The sequence below is a fragment of the Talpa occidentalis genome, unplaced genomic scaffold, assembly GCF_014898055.3.
Source record: "Talpa occidentalis isolate TD23 unplaced genomic scaffold, MPIMG_talOcc4v2.1 talOcc4.12, whole genome shotgun sequence".
NCBI lineage: Eukaryota > Metazoa > Chordata > Mammalia > Eulipotyphla > Talpidae > Talpa > Talpa occidentalis.
In genome coordinates, this window is record NW_023601212.1 from 49199702 (window position 1) to 49213133 (window position 13432).

Here is a 13432-nt window from a genome sequence, read left to right on the forward strand (position 1 = left end):
AAATAAAGAGTGGCTCGTGCAGAGGAGTTAACAATCTACCATTTTTATGCCTATTCTTGATAAGACAATTCCGTTTATCATTTTTGTCTATGAAATTCACTAAGTCTAATTATCAGTAATAACTATCGTTCTTAGCTTTGGAGTTGGATTTCTTTTGAGTTATGTCCAGATTTCTAGGGTAGCCTGCCGGGCCTTGGGCAGAGTGCCATAGCTGACTTGTCTGTGTGTTCATACCCCAGTAGGCCTTTCACCTAGGTGTTGATTCCTACATAACACACTGTATTCCTCACTGCTTTTCGTTAACACCTACACACTTGAAAATTGTTAACAAAGCCAAAATTGTTAACAAGAAACAGGGAGGGAGGAGAATTTACATCAGGTCCTTAAGGTCTTTGGAATCTTTCACGCATGTTAACACTGAAAAACCATGCCATTTGTGTAAATGCTAGCCAAAATCAAGCCATTGCAGTCCGTCGTGCATTTTAGTACATATTACAAACTGCTCACCAACTGGATATGTGGAGCTTGACTTCTTTTCAGTGTTGTTAGTGGCACATATTCGCATTGAATTCCTAACTTCTCCCTCTGAAAGGCATGAATGGATGTAATTCTATTATTTTAATTCTCTATGGAATTGAAAGCTATATTTCATGGGAACCTAACTGAGCCTACTTTAGCCTGGGTTCTGTTTCAGCAATGTGACTTTTACTGAGAAAAGAAAAGTTTTGTGTCTGCCTTCTGAATTACCTGGAAGATTATTTCAGACCTTAGGAGTTTTGCTAGTATGGCACAGGAGTAGGGGTTATTTACTCTTAGTTCCTGACCCTGGACTCTGGGTGTCTTGTTTATGAGTTTTTTATTGAGGTACCAAACATACACAGAAGCGCACCAGTCACAAGTGTTCAATTCCATGAATTTTCATAAAGTAGACAAACCAGGGTAGCCAGCACTTACCAAGAAACAGGTATCAGAAGACCCTCTAGTGCCCTTCCAGATTCCAGATACTTCTTTCACCCTACTCCTCCACCCTTAGGGTAATCATCCTAAATTCTCACATCAGTGTGAAATTTTAACAGGGAAAAAAGTAATAGTCAACACTTCCAAATAATGTCTGTACAGTACAGGGTACTGCACTGCAGACATGTGCGCAGTCTTGCCAATGATAGTACTACTTTTCTTCAGCTTAGCAGGTTGTGAAACATCCTAGATCCCTTGAGGAGCACTTTCCAAGTATGCAGTTGCACGTTCTCCAACAAAAGCTTTGGGGAAAATGCCAACCTTGCCATTGCACTCTCCTTCCAGCCATTCTTCATTCACTGATGAAAGGAAAAGTATTGGTTGATTTCTAAAACAAGCACAGAAAATCACTCCACATGGCAACCCCAGTTGTGACAACAGGGAAAAGTGAGTTGAGGTAAGAGTGAACATGGAACTTGGCCATCTAATTACTTCTTATACACGACAATGGAATGCAGAAGAATGAATTACATTTTTTTAAGTTAACAGAAAAAAGACAAAGGTTTCTTTTAACAACTTTGTGCTTTGTTGGGCATCTTTGTGTTTGACTATAGGAAACATACATGCCGTTGGCTAGATATATTAATAATGTTCACTAGTGAATGATCAAAGGATTGGGAATTGGAGCTAATGATGGGTTTAGTCCACTTTCATGAAATACGAAGACTTACAGCTTCTATTTTGAGCCTGTAGTAAGTGCAGGCTTTGTACCAGACTCTATTCAGTCCTCAGGATGACTCCATTGTAGATGTTGTCCCCAGCTTACTAAGAAAAGGACGACCCAGACAAACAGTTTGAGGCAGCAAATACTGGACAGCCTAGGTATCGCCTCCAATAACCGAATCCCATCTCCCACACCACAAAGCCAACGCTTTGGATATAAGACATGTAGAACATGTAAGACATGTTCATGTTTGGATGTAAGACATGTAGATCACATTTGCGCACTGGTGCTTGGGTCCCATACCCCAGAAATGCTTGAAATAGTGTTGGGGGTGGCTGGCCATCTGAATTTTCCCCTAAAGTTCCTCCAGGTAACTAATTGCAGACCACTGCCAGTGTCCTAGTCATGGGCTGGAAGCATTTGTCTGTCTCAGGTCCCAGGAGTGTATGAGAAATGCACACTTGTAGGCTCCACCCCAAACCTGAGTCGAGTTTATAAAAGTTAATATACAAAAACCTTAAGTGAGATGAGGAGGCTCAAAGAGATTTCTCACCCACATGTAAGGCTATGCACACTACAGAATCCAACCCAAGAGATGCCTTTGTGGGAAGCAAGGCTGCTTTGCAGCCCCAGCAACTACTTAGCCAGTAAGAGTATGAAAATTTGCTGGGTTTTATTCTGGAGAAGTTTGCACTGGACTCCTTGAGACCATTCTTTCGAACTGCTTTTTGTTTTTAAAACATTTTTTGCAGGGGAAATGACCCAACTACTTACTAGTGGTGGTCAACTGAATCTCCAAGTACACGTTAAGGTTTGAGAACGAGATAATTACAACTGAACTCACACCAGTGCTCAGCAAGTATTGTTTATGCTGAGTTGTTTTCTATTTAAGCGTTGAAGTTTCAGGATATTAGATGGGTAACTTCCTGAGTTAAATCCACTTAGACTTTCATATATATCATAGTACTCCACCTCACCAACTCTATCTAGAAGGTTATTCTGTGTGTGCTCTTATTTTTATATCATTCCCACCCCCAAATAAGCTCTGGACAAGTTAGCTAGCTTGTGGATACTGACATTCAGAAAATGGCACTGGGAGTTACTAAACCCCGTTCTTACCACTGAGCTTCCATTCTCCCTTGGGGAGGTGCACTGGCCATGCGCTCTGCCTCTGTCTTTCATTACTCATGTTTTGAGTAAATTGCCACACACTTGTATATTCCCTACCTGTAACCTTTTAAATTAAAATTCAATCTGGGTTTTCTGCTATCAGTGGTAATAGTATTCACTCCTGTCTATTTGCTCATCTACAACTTGAGGTACAATAGTGCTGCTCAGCTCGGTCAGTAGACCAACATCACCAGGAAGTTTATTAGAAATGCAAATTGGTGGGCACACCCTAGACTTCACTCAGGATCTCAGAGAGGGACCAGCGAATTTGATTTCACAAATTGTAAATGATGTTTGGGCAATACTCGAGTCTGAGCCACGAAGAGCTCTCTCCTTATGATTTCAACTATTAATGTGTCTGATTTCCTAACAGAATCAGTAATCACTAGAAATGGCAATTTAGAACAGCTGCTTTTAAAACAAAATTTACCCCATTTTTCACTCATTTTTGTGAAGTATGTCAAGAACACAGTTTGCAGAAGATAAGTATCATGTGGCTTAGTGCACAGGGGAATGAGACTCCATCGCTTCCAGAATATTGACCTCTTTAATAATCAGAATGCTATTCTAGGCTGCCATTTGTTGCTTCTTTGTACTCAGCAGCAGATGGAAGATTGAGCACTCACTTTTGCTCCATCTAGCAGAAAGCCAGGAATGAGACTAAAACCACTTGCTACAGCTTGGTTCGCAGGTTATTAGTTTGTTCTCTTCCCTTGAATTTATTTCTGTGAATTAGTTTTTGTCACCCAGGAGTAGCACTTACCTATTGATATAACCTGGATTACATTGCCTTCCAGAAAGTCTAGGTCTTCTGGCTGAGTAGCCTCATAATTGAAGAGAGCTACTACTTGGCTCCCTTCCTTAAACTGATCTTCTGTTGTCTGGTTATTAACATCAGATTTTTCATTTTCCTTGGGTTCATCTGGAAAACCTTGGTCACCCTGAAATACAATAATAAAGGGCCTGTTAATTTTCCTGACCAGTGGACTTTGAACTTCACTAAAGGAAGTGGTAAAATGTCAATATAGCACCAGGATACAAACTCCTAAAGCCAAGTTTGTGATCAGGCCCAGCATGTATTCCTTAAACTAAGAAATCCTGGCATCCTATCTATCTATAAAAAAGTGGAGAAAGGCACTGTTGTTACTTTCTTCAGATGGAGAAACAAGTAAGAGACTAAAACTTGCTTCCTCTTCCAATCTTAACTACCCATAAGTTGGACCCCAGGTCAAGCATGGTTTCTTACTTCCAAACCCAGCCGCCTTTCCCCAGCACCCACGACATGAGGGACCTTGTTAGAAATGTATGAGGGTTTGGAAAAGGACTACTTCTCCTTGGTGGGGGCGGGGGAGGGGGTGGCCTAGCCAGCCTGGAAGAGCTTTCCTAGCATGTTGATCTCCATGGTCTCCATCAGAAACTCCCTGAGGTGAGGTCCAAGAATCTATTTCAACAAGTCTTCTTGATATTTTTGGTGTTGGATAATGTTTGAGGGGCCCCATGCAGTGCTGTACTGTCTTTCTAAAGCTGTATTAAAGGTCTTGTTTTCTCTAATATGTGTTGGTATGCCTCTCTGTCACCAGGATGGCCATTTTCTACTCACAGATGTTGAAAAAGAAGAAGGAGGTAGTTTGTAAAGATGTATATCATTAGAACTTAAATCAACATCCTGGTGATTGGCTGCCTGCTATTATGAATATTAACAAGTTCTAGTTTGCTATTGCTATTTGCTCCAATCCTGGCAGGTTCTCTACTGAAAGGCACTGTACTGCAGTGGGAATGGCCCAAAGAAGTCCAAAGACTTGGTTTGTACCCCAGGTCCCCAGCTCCCCAGCTCCCCAGCTCCCTGGGTGTGTGTCCCTGAGTAAAACCCCATCCGACTCTCTTCCCTCACCTGAAATGAAGGCTAGAAGAATTAAATGAGATGACATTAATGGTTTACATTTATTGAACACTTACTTTATGACCGTATGATTCAAAATATAAGTAATTTAAACCTGGATAAAGATGGGTTCCTGCATAGTTGATACTTCTAAGATGTCAGATCATTTCCCTTTCCTTCTTCAGTAAGTGAATGAGCACAACCTGACTTGTTGATGCCAAGAGTAAGCGATAGTGATAAAGACCATTCCAGAACGACCTCTGAGGCAGGGCTGAGTTCCCGAAAGACTATTGGTGGTTTGGGGTAGGTCAGCCATATACAGCCAGATAGCCGCTAAATAGGACCAAAATTAACAATTGAAAACAATCAAAACAAAGAACCCTTTAAGTGAAGTCATTCACTTGTAGAACAGAACCCTTTGTAGGCAGAACCCTTTCCAGACTATATTGTAGGGACTGGTGCAAAGACAGATTATTGGAAATCCTGGTGTGACCCTGTAGATGCTCATGGGGCCCCTGGCCCTGGCACTTGTGCCTTCACCTCCCACGTCAACCTGAGGCACCAGGTGTCTTTGCTCCAGTGGTTCCATTCCCTGAATGTGGTTTTTGAACTCTTAGATTCAAAATATAGAGTCCATTCCAGGATCTTCTACCACCTCCATCTTTAATTCTTCCTCTCCTACTCTTTTTTTTCCTCCCCCGCAACAAACATTTGATTTGCGTGAGAATCTCCCAAGATTCTCAGGGCCTGTTAATTTTCCTGACCAGCAAACTTTGAGCTTCACTAAAGGAAGTAGTAAAATGTCAATATAGCACCAGGATACAAACTCCTAAAGCCAAGTTTGTGACCCTTCTCTAATTAAGCAGAATCTCCTGCCCACTTTGAGACTGAAGGCTTGGTAGGGGAGAATTCTAGCGCTGAACCCCCAATGCAGGGAGGAGGGTTTGGAAGAGACCTTACTTCCCCCTGGGGGTGATGGCCTAGCCACCTGGAAGAGCTTTCCTGGGATGGTGATCTACATGGTCTCCAAGCTCACTTGTAGTGACTATTTTGGTGAAAAATAGTCACCAAAGAATTCACAAAGTATTTATTATTTCACTTTATGCCCCCTAGACTGCTATAACTCAGATGTTCAGCCCAAAAGTGCTAATGCAAGAAGACGTCGGTAAAGAGGAAGAGCTGAAAGCATCACAGAAACCCCAGCTAATGACAATTTGGTCAGTGGAGCCTGTGGTCTTAATCACTTTGTGTCCAGGACTCTGGATGGGAGCTGGTTTCTGAAAGGAAGTCCTCAGGCAGCGTTCCTGAGCCCCAGCCTTGTTGCTGTGCCTCACAGACCATCAGCCCAAAGCAACACCTGACCTCATTCCCCTTCCCGCTCAAGCCCTGTTCCCTTTCCGGCCTCGCCTCCCGCACACCACTCTCCCCGCATGGTGGCCTTGAACCCTGAGCCCTTCACCCACTAATCTGAAGTCTGGCCTGTGCTCTCCTAGAAGAGGTGACCTAACCTCTACCTCACACTTTTTTTTTAAAGGTTTATTTATGCATACAAGAACTGAGGTACAGACCAGAGGTGGGGGGGGGATGCAGTGAGAGGATTCACCAGAGACAGAGTGGGAAACAGAACAGGCAGACTGACTGAAATACACTGCTGAGGGGAGCAGCGTCAAGACAGGAGAGGGCTGCTCGCCATGTGGGTTGCTCCCTGGCTGGCTAGGGATCAAACTCGTGCTGCAGAGGCTGAGGACAGTGTCACAGTGCGGTGCTTAACCCCTTGCACCACCAGGGAGGCCCTACCTTGCACATTTCTCTTTTTTTTTTTTAATTTTATTTTTATATTCCCCATACAATTGCAAGCCCCTTATTTTGACCCCAATCCCTCCTCCCCACCCCCCCATAGTGTGTCTCTGGTTCACAGTTGTTTGTTGATTTTGATTTTTTCTTTCTTATACTTATTCTTTTTCCTGGTCCCTTATTTAGGTTTTCTAGATTCCTGCTATGAGTGAGACCATCCAGTGTTTTTCTTCTTCTTTCTGGCTTATTTCGCTGAGCATGATGCCTTCCAGCTCCATCCATGTTGCTGCAAACTGCATGTGTTTATCTTTTTTGAATGCTGAGTAATATTCCATGGTGTATATGTACCACATCTTCTTGATCCAGTCATCTATTTTTGGGCATTTGGGCTGTTTCCAAAGCTTAGCTATTGTAAATAGTGCTGCTATAAACATAGGGGTGCAGGTGTCCTTTGGAATTGATGTTTCTGTGACCTTTGGGTAAATACCTAGGAGTGGAATTGCTGGATCATATGGAAGCTCTGTGTTTAGTAGGTCCAGAAATCTCCACACAGCTCTCCACAGTGGTTGGACCAGTGTGCACTCCCACCAACAGTGTAAAAGAGTTCCTTTTTCTCCACACCCTCGCCAACATTTGTTGTTGCTAGTGTTTTTAATTATGTGCCATTCTCACTGGTGTGAGATGGTATCTCATGGTAGTTTTGATTTGCATTTCCCTGATTGCAAGGGATGTTGAACATTTTTTCATATGTCTGTTGGCCATTTGCATTTCCTCTCTGGAGAAGTTTCTTTTTAGCTCTTCTGCCCATTTTTTGACGGGATTATTTTCTTTGTTGTTGCTGAGTCTCATCAGCTCTTTGCAGATTTTTGTGATCAGTCCTTTCTCATTAGTGTTGTGTGCAAAAATGTTCTCCCAGTCGGTGGGGTTTCTCTTTGTTTTGGTTATTGTCTCTTTTGCTGTGCAGAAGCTCTTTAATTTGATGTAGTCCCAGCTGTTGATCTTTGCCTTCACTATCACTGCTTAGGGTGATGTGTCTGTAAAGATGTCTTTGAGGTGCATGTCATGTAGTGTTTCGCCTATATTTCCTTCTATATATTTTATGGTTTCAGGTCTTATGTCTAGTTCTTTAATCCATTTTGAGTTGGTTTTTGTGCATGGAGTGAGGTAGAAGAAGAAGTGAGGTAGAAGGTGAAGAATGACGGAATTCAAGTTCAAGCTATGACTTTGTGAATGGCCAATGTGTGGGTCCTGAGAAAAGGTTTAGAAGAATCCAGCACTTCTTTGATATCAAGCTGCTCTGAGCATAGACAGATGTAGTAGGCTCATACAAAGTGGTACATACAAAGGCTTTGCTGGACCTCACTGCAGCAAAAGGGCCAATTATTATAAAGAACTATTTCCATATGCTGTGAAAGTAGCATTTTTTTTTTAATTAGTACAGAGTCTGTAGCCTAGGGGTTAAGTCTCAGCACTATCATTCACTGAGGCATGAGTTTGATCCCCAGCCAGTTTGCTACCCCCATGGCACAGCAGACCTCTCCTGTCTTGCCTGCTACTTCCCTCAGCAGTGTATTTCAGTAAATCTGCCTGTTCTGCTCCCCACTCTGTCTCTGGTGAATCCTCTCACCCCCCCACCCTGAACACCTCTGGCCTACACCCCAGTTCTTCTATGCAAAAACAAAAGAAAACAAATAATAATAAATAAAATTAGTACATTTGGAATCAAAGCAGAAGTTTTGGAACGCAGAAGAAGCCACAGTTCATATAGGGGAGATTAAGTGGGCTCTGTTGCTCCCTTGGCAAGCCTTTTCTGATGACCTTGCTGATAGTAGCAAACCGTCAGATAATTCAGTGGAGCAGCAGATGGAAGGGCTCAGAGCTTTCTTGGGGGCTGCTCTTCTCTTGTAGAAACCCTCTCCTGGTTTCAGCTGGGTGAGGGTGCAGACTAAAGGGAGGCAGGGTTGCCACTAGTTACCACCATGTCCTTGACACCACACATGGCACCTGGCACACAGAAGGTGCTCAATACGTGCGGAGATGTTGAGGAAGAGGCTTGCTAGAAACATGACCTCAGGCGCCCTGGGGATCACTGCACTCACCACGGTGTACTCACACCACAGAGTCAGGCAGTAGTTTTTCACATGCTCCCAAGCATCCTTCATGTTCTCTGAAAGGGGGACCAGCTTATTGCTGTCTCGAGATCGATAGCTGGGTGGGAATAATGAGAAAGAACCAAGTCAGAGAATAGCAACTCCAAACCACCCTCTCCTCCTGGAGGTCTCAGCTGCACACACCCTGCACGGAGCTCACCTGAGCTGAGTGTGTTCTGGCAAGAGCTGCAGTTTCTTAGACACTGCGTCGAGGACCTGGCTATAGGGCAGCCCCAGCTGCGTCTCCAGGATCACCGTGTACTTATAATGCACCTTGAGGGTGTAGGGCATGGGAACGCTGAGCTGTACCTCCTGAGGGGGCGGGGAAGCAAAGGTTACTCAGGAGTGCCTGAGGTCTCCACTTTGGAGCATCCTGAGTCACTGTAGTGGCCTGGGGTGGCATGGCAAGCACTCTGTGTATCAGGGGAGAAGCCAGCAGGGCACACGAAGCATCTTCAGATGTCCTGCAGCCCAGCTCTTGCTAGGCGAGGAATTCCCACTGGGTGAGATCTAGCCCAGCAGCTATAGACAGGAAGCATGTGGCTGGGGGTAGGGGAGACTGTTGAGGGGGTTCTCAGCCCATGGAGTATGTGTGTGGAAGCAACTGGCTCTGCCATCCTTTGGGATTCACCCATCCAGAGGGGCATGCCGTGGTGAATGGCCCACCCTTTGCTACTACTTGAAATTGTTGAAGGAAAAAAACCATTACCTTGGGCTCTTCTTTCTCGTTCTGACCTAAAATGGGCACAGGAAGGAGTAAAACAAAAGATGGTGAATGAACGCTCTTGGCCAGCCCCTGCCATTCACAGAACCGAACCTCTTGGAACAGGCACTGAACTCTCCCCCTTTTGTCTCTGGACTGGTTATTAATCTCAAACAGTGGGGTAAATCCTACTCTGGGGAAGATGTGCAAGGCCAAGCTGTGAATGTATCAACAAACCCAGTTTCTAAGGAGCACAGAGTTCATGATCACAGGTCATCAGACCACCACCCACCCAAGGGAACAGCCGGGATCCCCGGAGCAGTCTCACCAGTGACCTTGGAAGCACCACAAAGCAGACTGTGTGAGTGAGCCAGGGGGCACGAGAAGAAACCAACCACATATTTTACCCCTGCCCTTTGTTTTTGTGTCTTTTCTAACGTGCTTAATGCATGAATCTCGCAGCAGGCAGCAGCTCCCATGGGAGAAGTATGCATAAGGGTGTTCACTCTAGGGGTACGTGATCAAAAGAGACGACTGCTCCCAAACAAAGTTGACCACTACAATCACCACCTAGGGCTACAGATACTCAAGCTCACTCCAGTCCTAAGCAGTTAGAATCAAAAGCCTGTGAATCTATATTCTTAAAGTCTCCCTAAGTTGTATTCTGCTCCCTCAGCCCATCCTTGTTCTTGGGGGAGGTGTGCAGAGGGTCAGTGAGTTTTATGAATCCTGCTTTCAAGTGGCTCAGACATTGGAAGAAAAATGTATATGGTGAAAAGGGCGCAAGACAAGTACATGGGGCAAAATGTGAACAGTAGGTGAACTTAAGTGAGAGGTATCAAGTGTTCATTGTACCACATTTTCAACTTTCAATTTTTCTGTAGGCTTGACATTTTTCAAAAATTTAAAAATGGGAGTGGGGAGCAGCCCCAGGGTTCTGATGACCAGGTGAGCGACGGTCATCAATCTGGAATCTGGACAAACCACCTCTTCATGCATCTCTGCCTAACGCGTGTATTCAAACGCCCTGAAATGGCATTGGCGTCAGGAGCCCATCACGCCCCAAAGCCGACCTCTCCTTCACAAACACCCCGGGTTCTGTGTCTGTCCCTCAGGACTCTGCAGGCACAGTGGCTTCTTTTCCAGGTAGGATTCCCCAGACGTTTGAAAAGAGCCACTCCACCCCCCCCCACCCCCCCCAGGCAAACATGCAAATACGTCAACCTTTCCTTCTGGCATGCGATTCAGTGTTTAATGATGGCGGGGGTTGGTGACTATTGAGTCTGGAAGCACACATACTCTCCTGAGTCACCAACACACTCACCCACGCCCCCCTTTACCCAGGCCACATTCTCGTCGGTCCATGTTCTCCCATGTTCGCACAAGATCACATACACACAAGCCCGCCCATGTTCGCACAAGTCCTTGAGTGTGCTGGAGCAGGGTGAAAGAAAGGTTCTCTATTTCATATGTCCTGAGTGTGTGGTGCAGGAAAGATGGGTTCTACGGTGGGGTGGTCCCAAGTAGAGGGAAAAACAGGTAGTAGAAACCAGAATCCCCTGCATGGCTGGAGAAGTATTCTCTGCCAGGAAGCAGCCCCAGCATGCCTGCCCCTGCCTGGTATGTGGCTCCAGGAACACTAACCTGATGACAACGGGGGTCTCCCAGGGGCGCTGGAACTGGGAGGGGCTGGGACGTCAGACTCCAGAAAGGTTTCCTGGAGGGGACAGAGGAGATGATCAGAATCAACACTCAGACAAAGTTCTTAGCAGGAAGAGGAGGGGAACTGAGGGGAGACACTAGAGTCGCATAGGAAGGAGTCACATGAAAATGACTTCCTGAAAGTTGGGGTGATGCTGAGGAGACTAAATACTGATTAAAGGGAGAGGCATGGTTGGCCTAATGAGAAAAGAAATCACAGTAGAAATAAAAATCCTAGCCCCCACCTAGTAGCCTTTATGACTTAGTCACCCCTTTCAGCCACATTGGACATTGGCTGGCCTGGATGGAGGGGTCTTCTGTACCCTCTAATTCCACATCTTGTCCCTTCAAAGGAAAACTTCTCATATGTGTAGAATTTAAAACTTTCAAGTCATCTGGATCAGTGACTCTGAGCAGTGAGGGCCAGGCCCACATACAGGACACAGACCACACAACCCACAGCCGGGCTCTGCCACTGTCAGAGCCAACACTGGCAGCCAGACTGGCTGAAGGCAGGCCGTTGAGGGGTGATGGCCAGCGGGGGTGGAGGGTGGCAGTTTCAGGCGCTGGGGCTGCCCAGGCCTACTCAGATCTGCTAGAGCAGCACTCTCTCTCCCTCCACTCCCTCAATGGCATTTCACCAGCCAACATCTCAAATCTTCTTCTCCCATGGAAGTGGACACACCCAGGAAAACCTAACCTCCATAAACGATGGGTTTGGGGTTCCACCTTGACCAGGAGGAATCACACAGGTGGGTGGACCCAACAGGTCCACCGCTCTACCCAGCTGGGGTTTTCCTTTCTCCCAGGGGGCAGCTCTGGGCAGCCAGTGACAACTAAAGACCAACTCAACACCACTCAGGATCACTCTTCAGTGATCACAACTGCACCTCTTTCCCTCTGCCCAGTCCCCCACCCCCAAGAGGTCAGGAGATGGTGGGGGAAGGGTCAGACCTTTGTACTATGTTACCTGGGGCTGCTGTTGAGGATGGATCCGTAGCTCCACCGGCTCGAGGTAGTTACAGGGAACAAGCCCCTTCTGCAGCGCAATATCACAGCGTCAGAACAAGGAAGCAGAAGCCCCGTGAGAAGCCACAGCAGAGCAGCACAGGCGCGGGAAGGAAGGGCAGACAGAAGCAAGAACTTAGCTATCTGCACATAAGGTCCCCCGCACGGGCTCTGCAGCAGCACTGCCACGAGCTGCCAGGGCCCAAGCCCCACAGCCTCCCCCCTGCCCCGCCCCCACCCCTGGCCCGGGCTCCGAGTACCTGCCCGTTGAACATGACCGTAGCCCAGTTGTCGTTGCTCTTCTTCAACACGAAGACGATGTTCCCTGGCATGACCTGGAGCTCCTCTTGGGTCTTAGGCACAAACCCAAAGAGCACTCGATGGGCTTCTCCCTCCAGAGCCCTGCGGGGTGGGTAGGAGGGAGACACCATGACCTGCCAGTGTCCAGGTTGGACCCCATGCCCTCCCAGCGCCTCGGGAAGCCACAGGGGACCAGGAGCCAGAGAACTCCCCCAGGCTCCCTCCACCACCACGTCTCATGGCCAGTGTGACCCCGAGCAGGCTGCTGGTAGGGCTCCCCAGGGGGCTAGGCTGCCTGTGAACCTGCTCCACGGTCACAGCGCAGGGAGCCGCGAACAAAGGAAACACTGGATAACCAGGCCTTGCCATCCTGGCCTCCCTTCACTTCTAGAAGGAAGGCTCCTGTGCTTGGCCGGCTCCCAAGTCCCAGCTGGGCTGATCTGGATCGTGGCAAGGGGAACAGCCCCAGGTGGGAGACAGTGAGAGCCACTTAGGGAGAGCAGGTGTTGGAGAGGGGGAGAAACCCAAGCCCAGTGGTCCAGGCACACCTGGGAGGGGGTGAGGGGCAGGAGTCCGGGGAAGTGTGGAGGCTCTGAGGCTGCCTGTCTGTGGGTGCTGCACTGGCATTTCCCTTCACCATTTCCAGACCCACTTTGCCCTTCAGGGCCCTGGGGCTCGGCTCTGCCGGGAATGTGTGGCTGGCTTCAAGACTGCCTGATATATTGGGGTTCCAAGGCTCCCTCACTCTCCCTGGGCTTGGGGTTCCCTCTTGCTGACCCCCAGCCCTCCTTTTAGTTTCCAGCTTACAGACTCCTTGGCAAAGAGTTTCAGAATGAGCCAATCCAGCCCCTCATTGTTACAGTTGCGCTGGAACGTTCACACTTTTCCATGACATTTTTTTGTGGGTTGGGGGAGCTAGGCTTGCTTCTTAGAGCAAGTTCTCAAGAAAGCTGTAGGTTACGGCATCTTTTGTTTCTCATCTCACAGAATGCCTTCTTTTTCTTGAAGCCTTCCTCTTCTTTAGCAAACGTGCCCACAGCAAGTGA

General features: G+C 46.9%; 1 protein-coding gene across 1 annotated transcript in view; it reads right to left on the reverse strand.

The window, feature by feature from the left end:
• Nucleotides 1–825: 825 nt before the first annotated feature.
• The window catches only part of NCF2 (neutrophil cytosolic factor 2), a 33001-nt gene continuing 20394 nt past the window's right edge, over nucleotides 826–13432 (reverse strand). The window contains exons 8-15 of the mRNA XM_037506286.2: nucleotides 12347–12488; nucleotides 12049–12117; nucleotides 11022–11094; nucleotides 9384–9409; nucleotides 8835–8986; nucleotides 8624–8732; nucleotides 3615–3792; nucleotides 826–1316 (exon numbers count right to left, since the gene is read on the reverse strand). Coding sequence (XP_037362183.1) covers nucleotides 1204–1316; nucleotides 3615–3792; nucleotides 8624–8732; nucleotides 8835–8986; nucleotides 9384–9409; nucleotides 11022–11094; nucleotides 12049–12117; nucleotides 12347–12488 — 862 coding nt within the window. The 3' untranslated portion in view covers nucleotides 826–1203. The remainder of the gene's footprint in view (nucleotides 1317–3614; nucleotides 3793–8623; nucleotides 8733–8834; nucleotides 8987–9383; nucleotides 9410–11021; nucleotides 11095–12048; nucleotides 12118–12346; nucleotides 12489–13432) is intronic.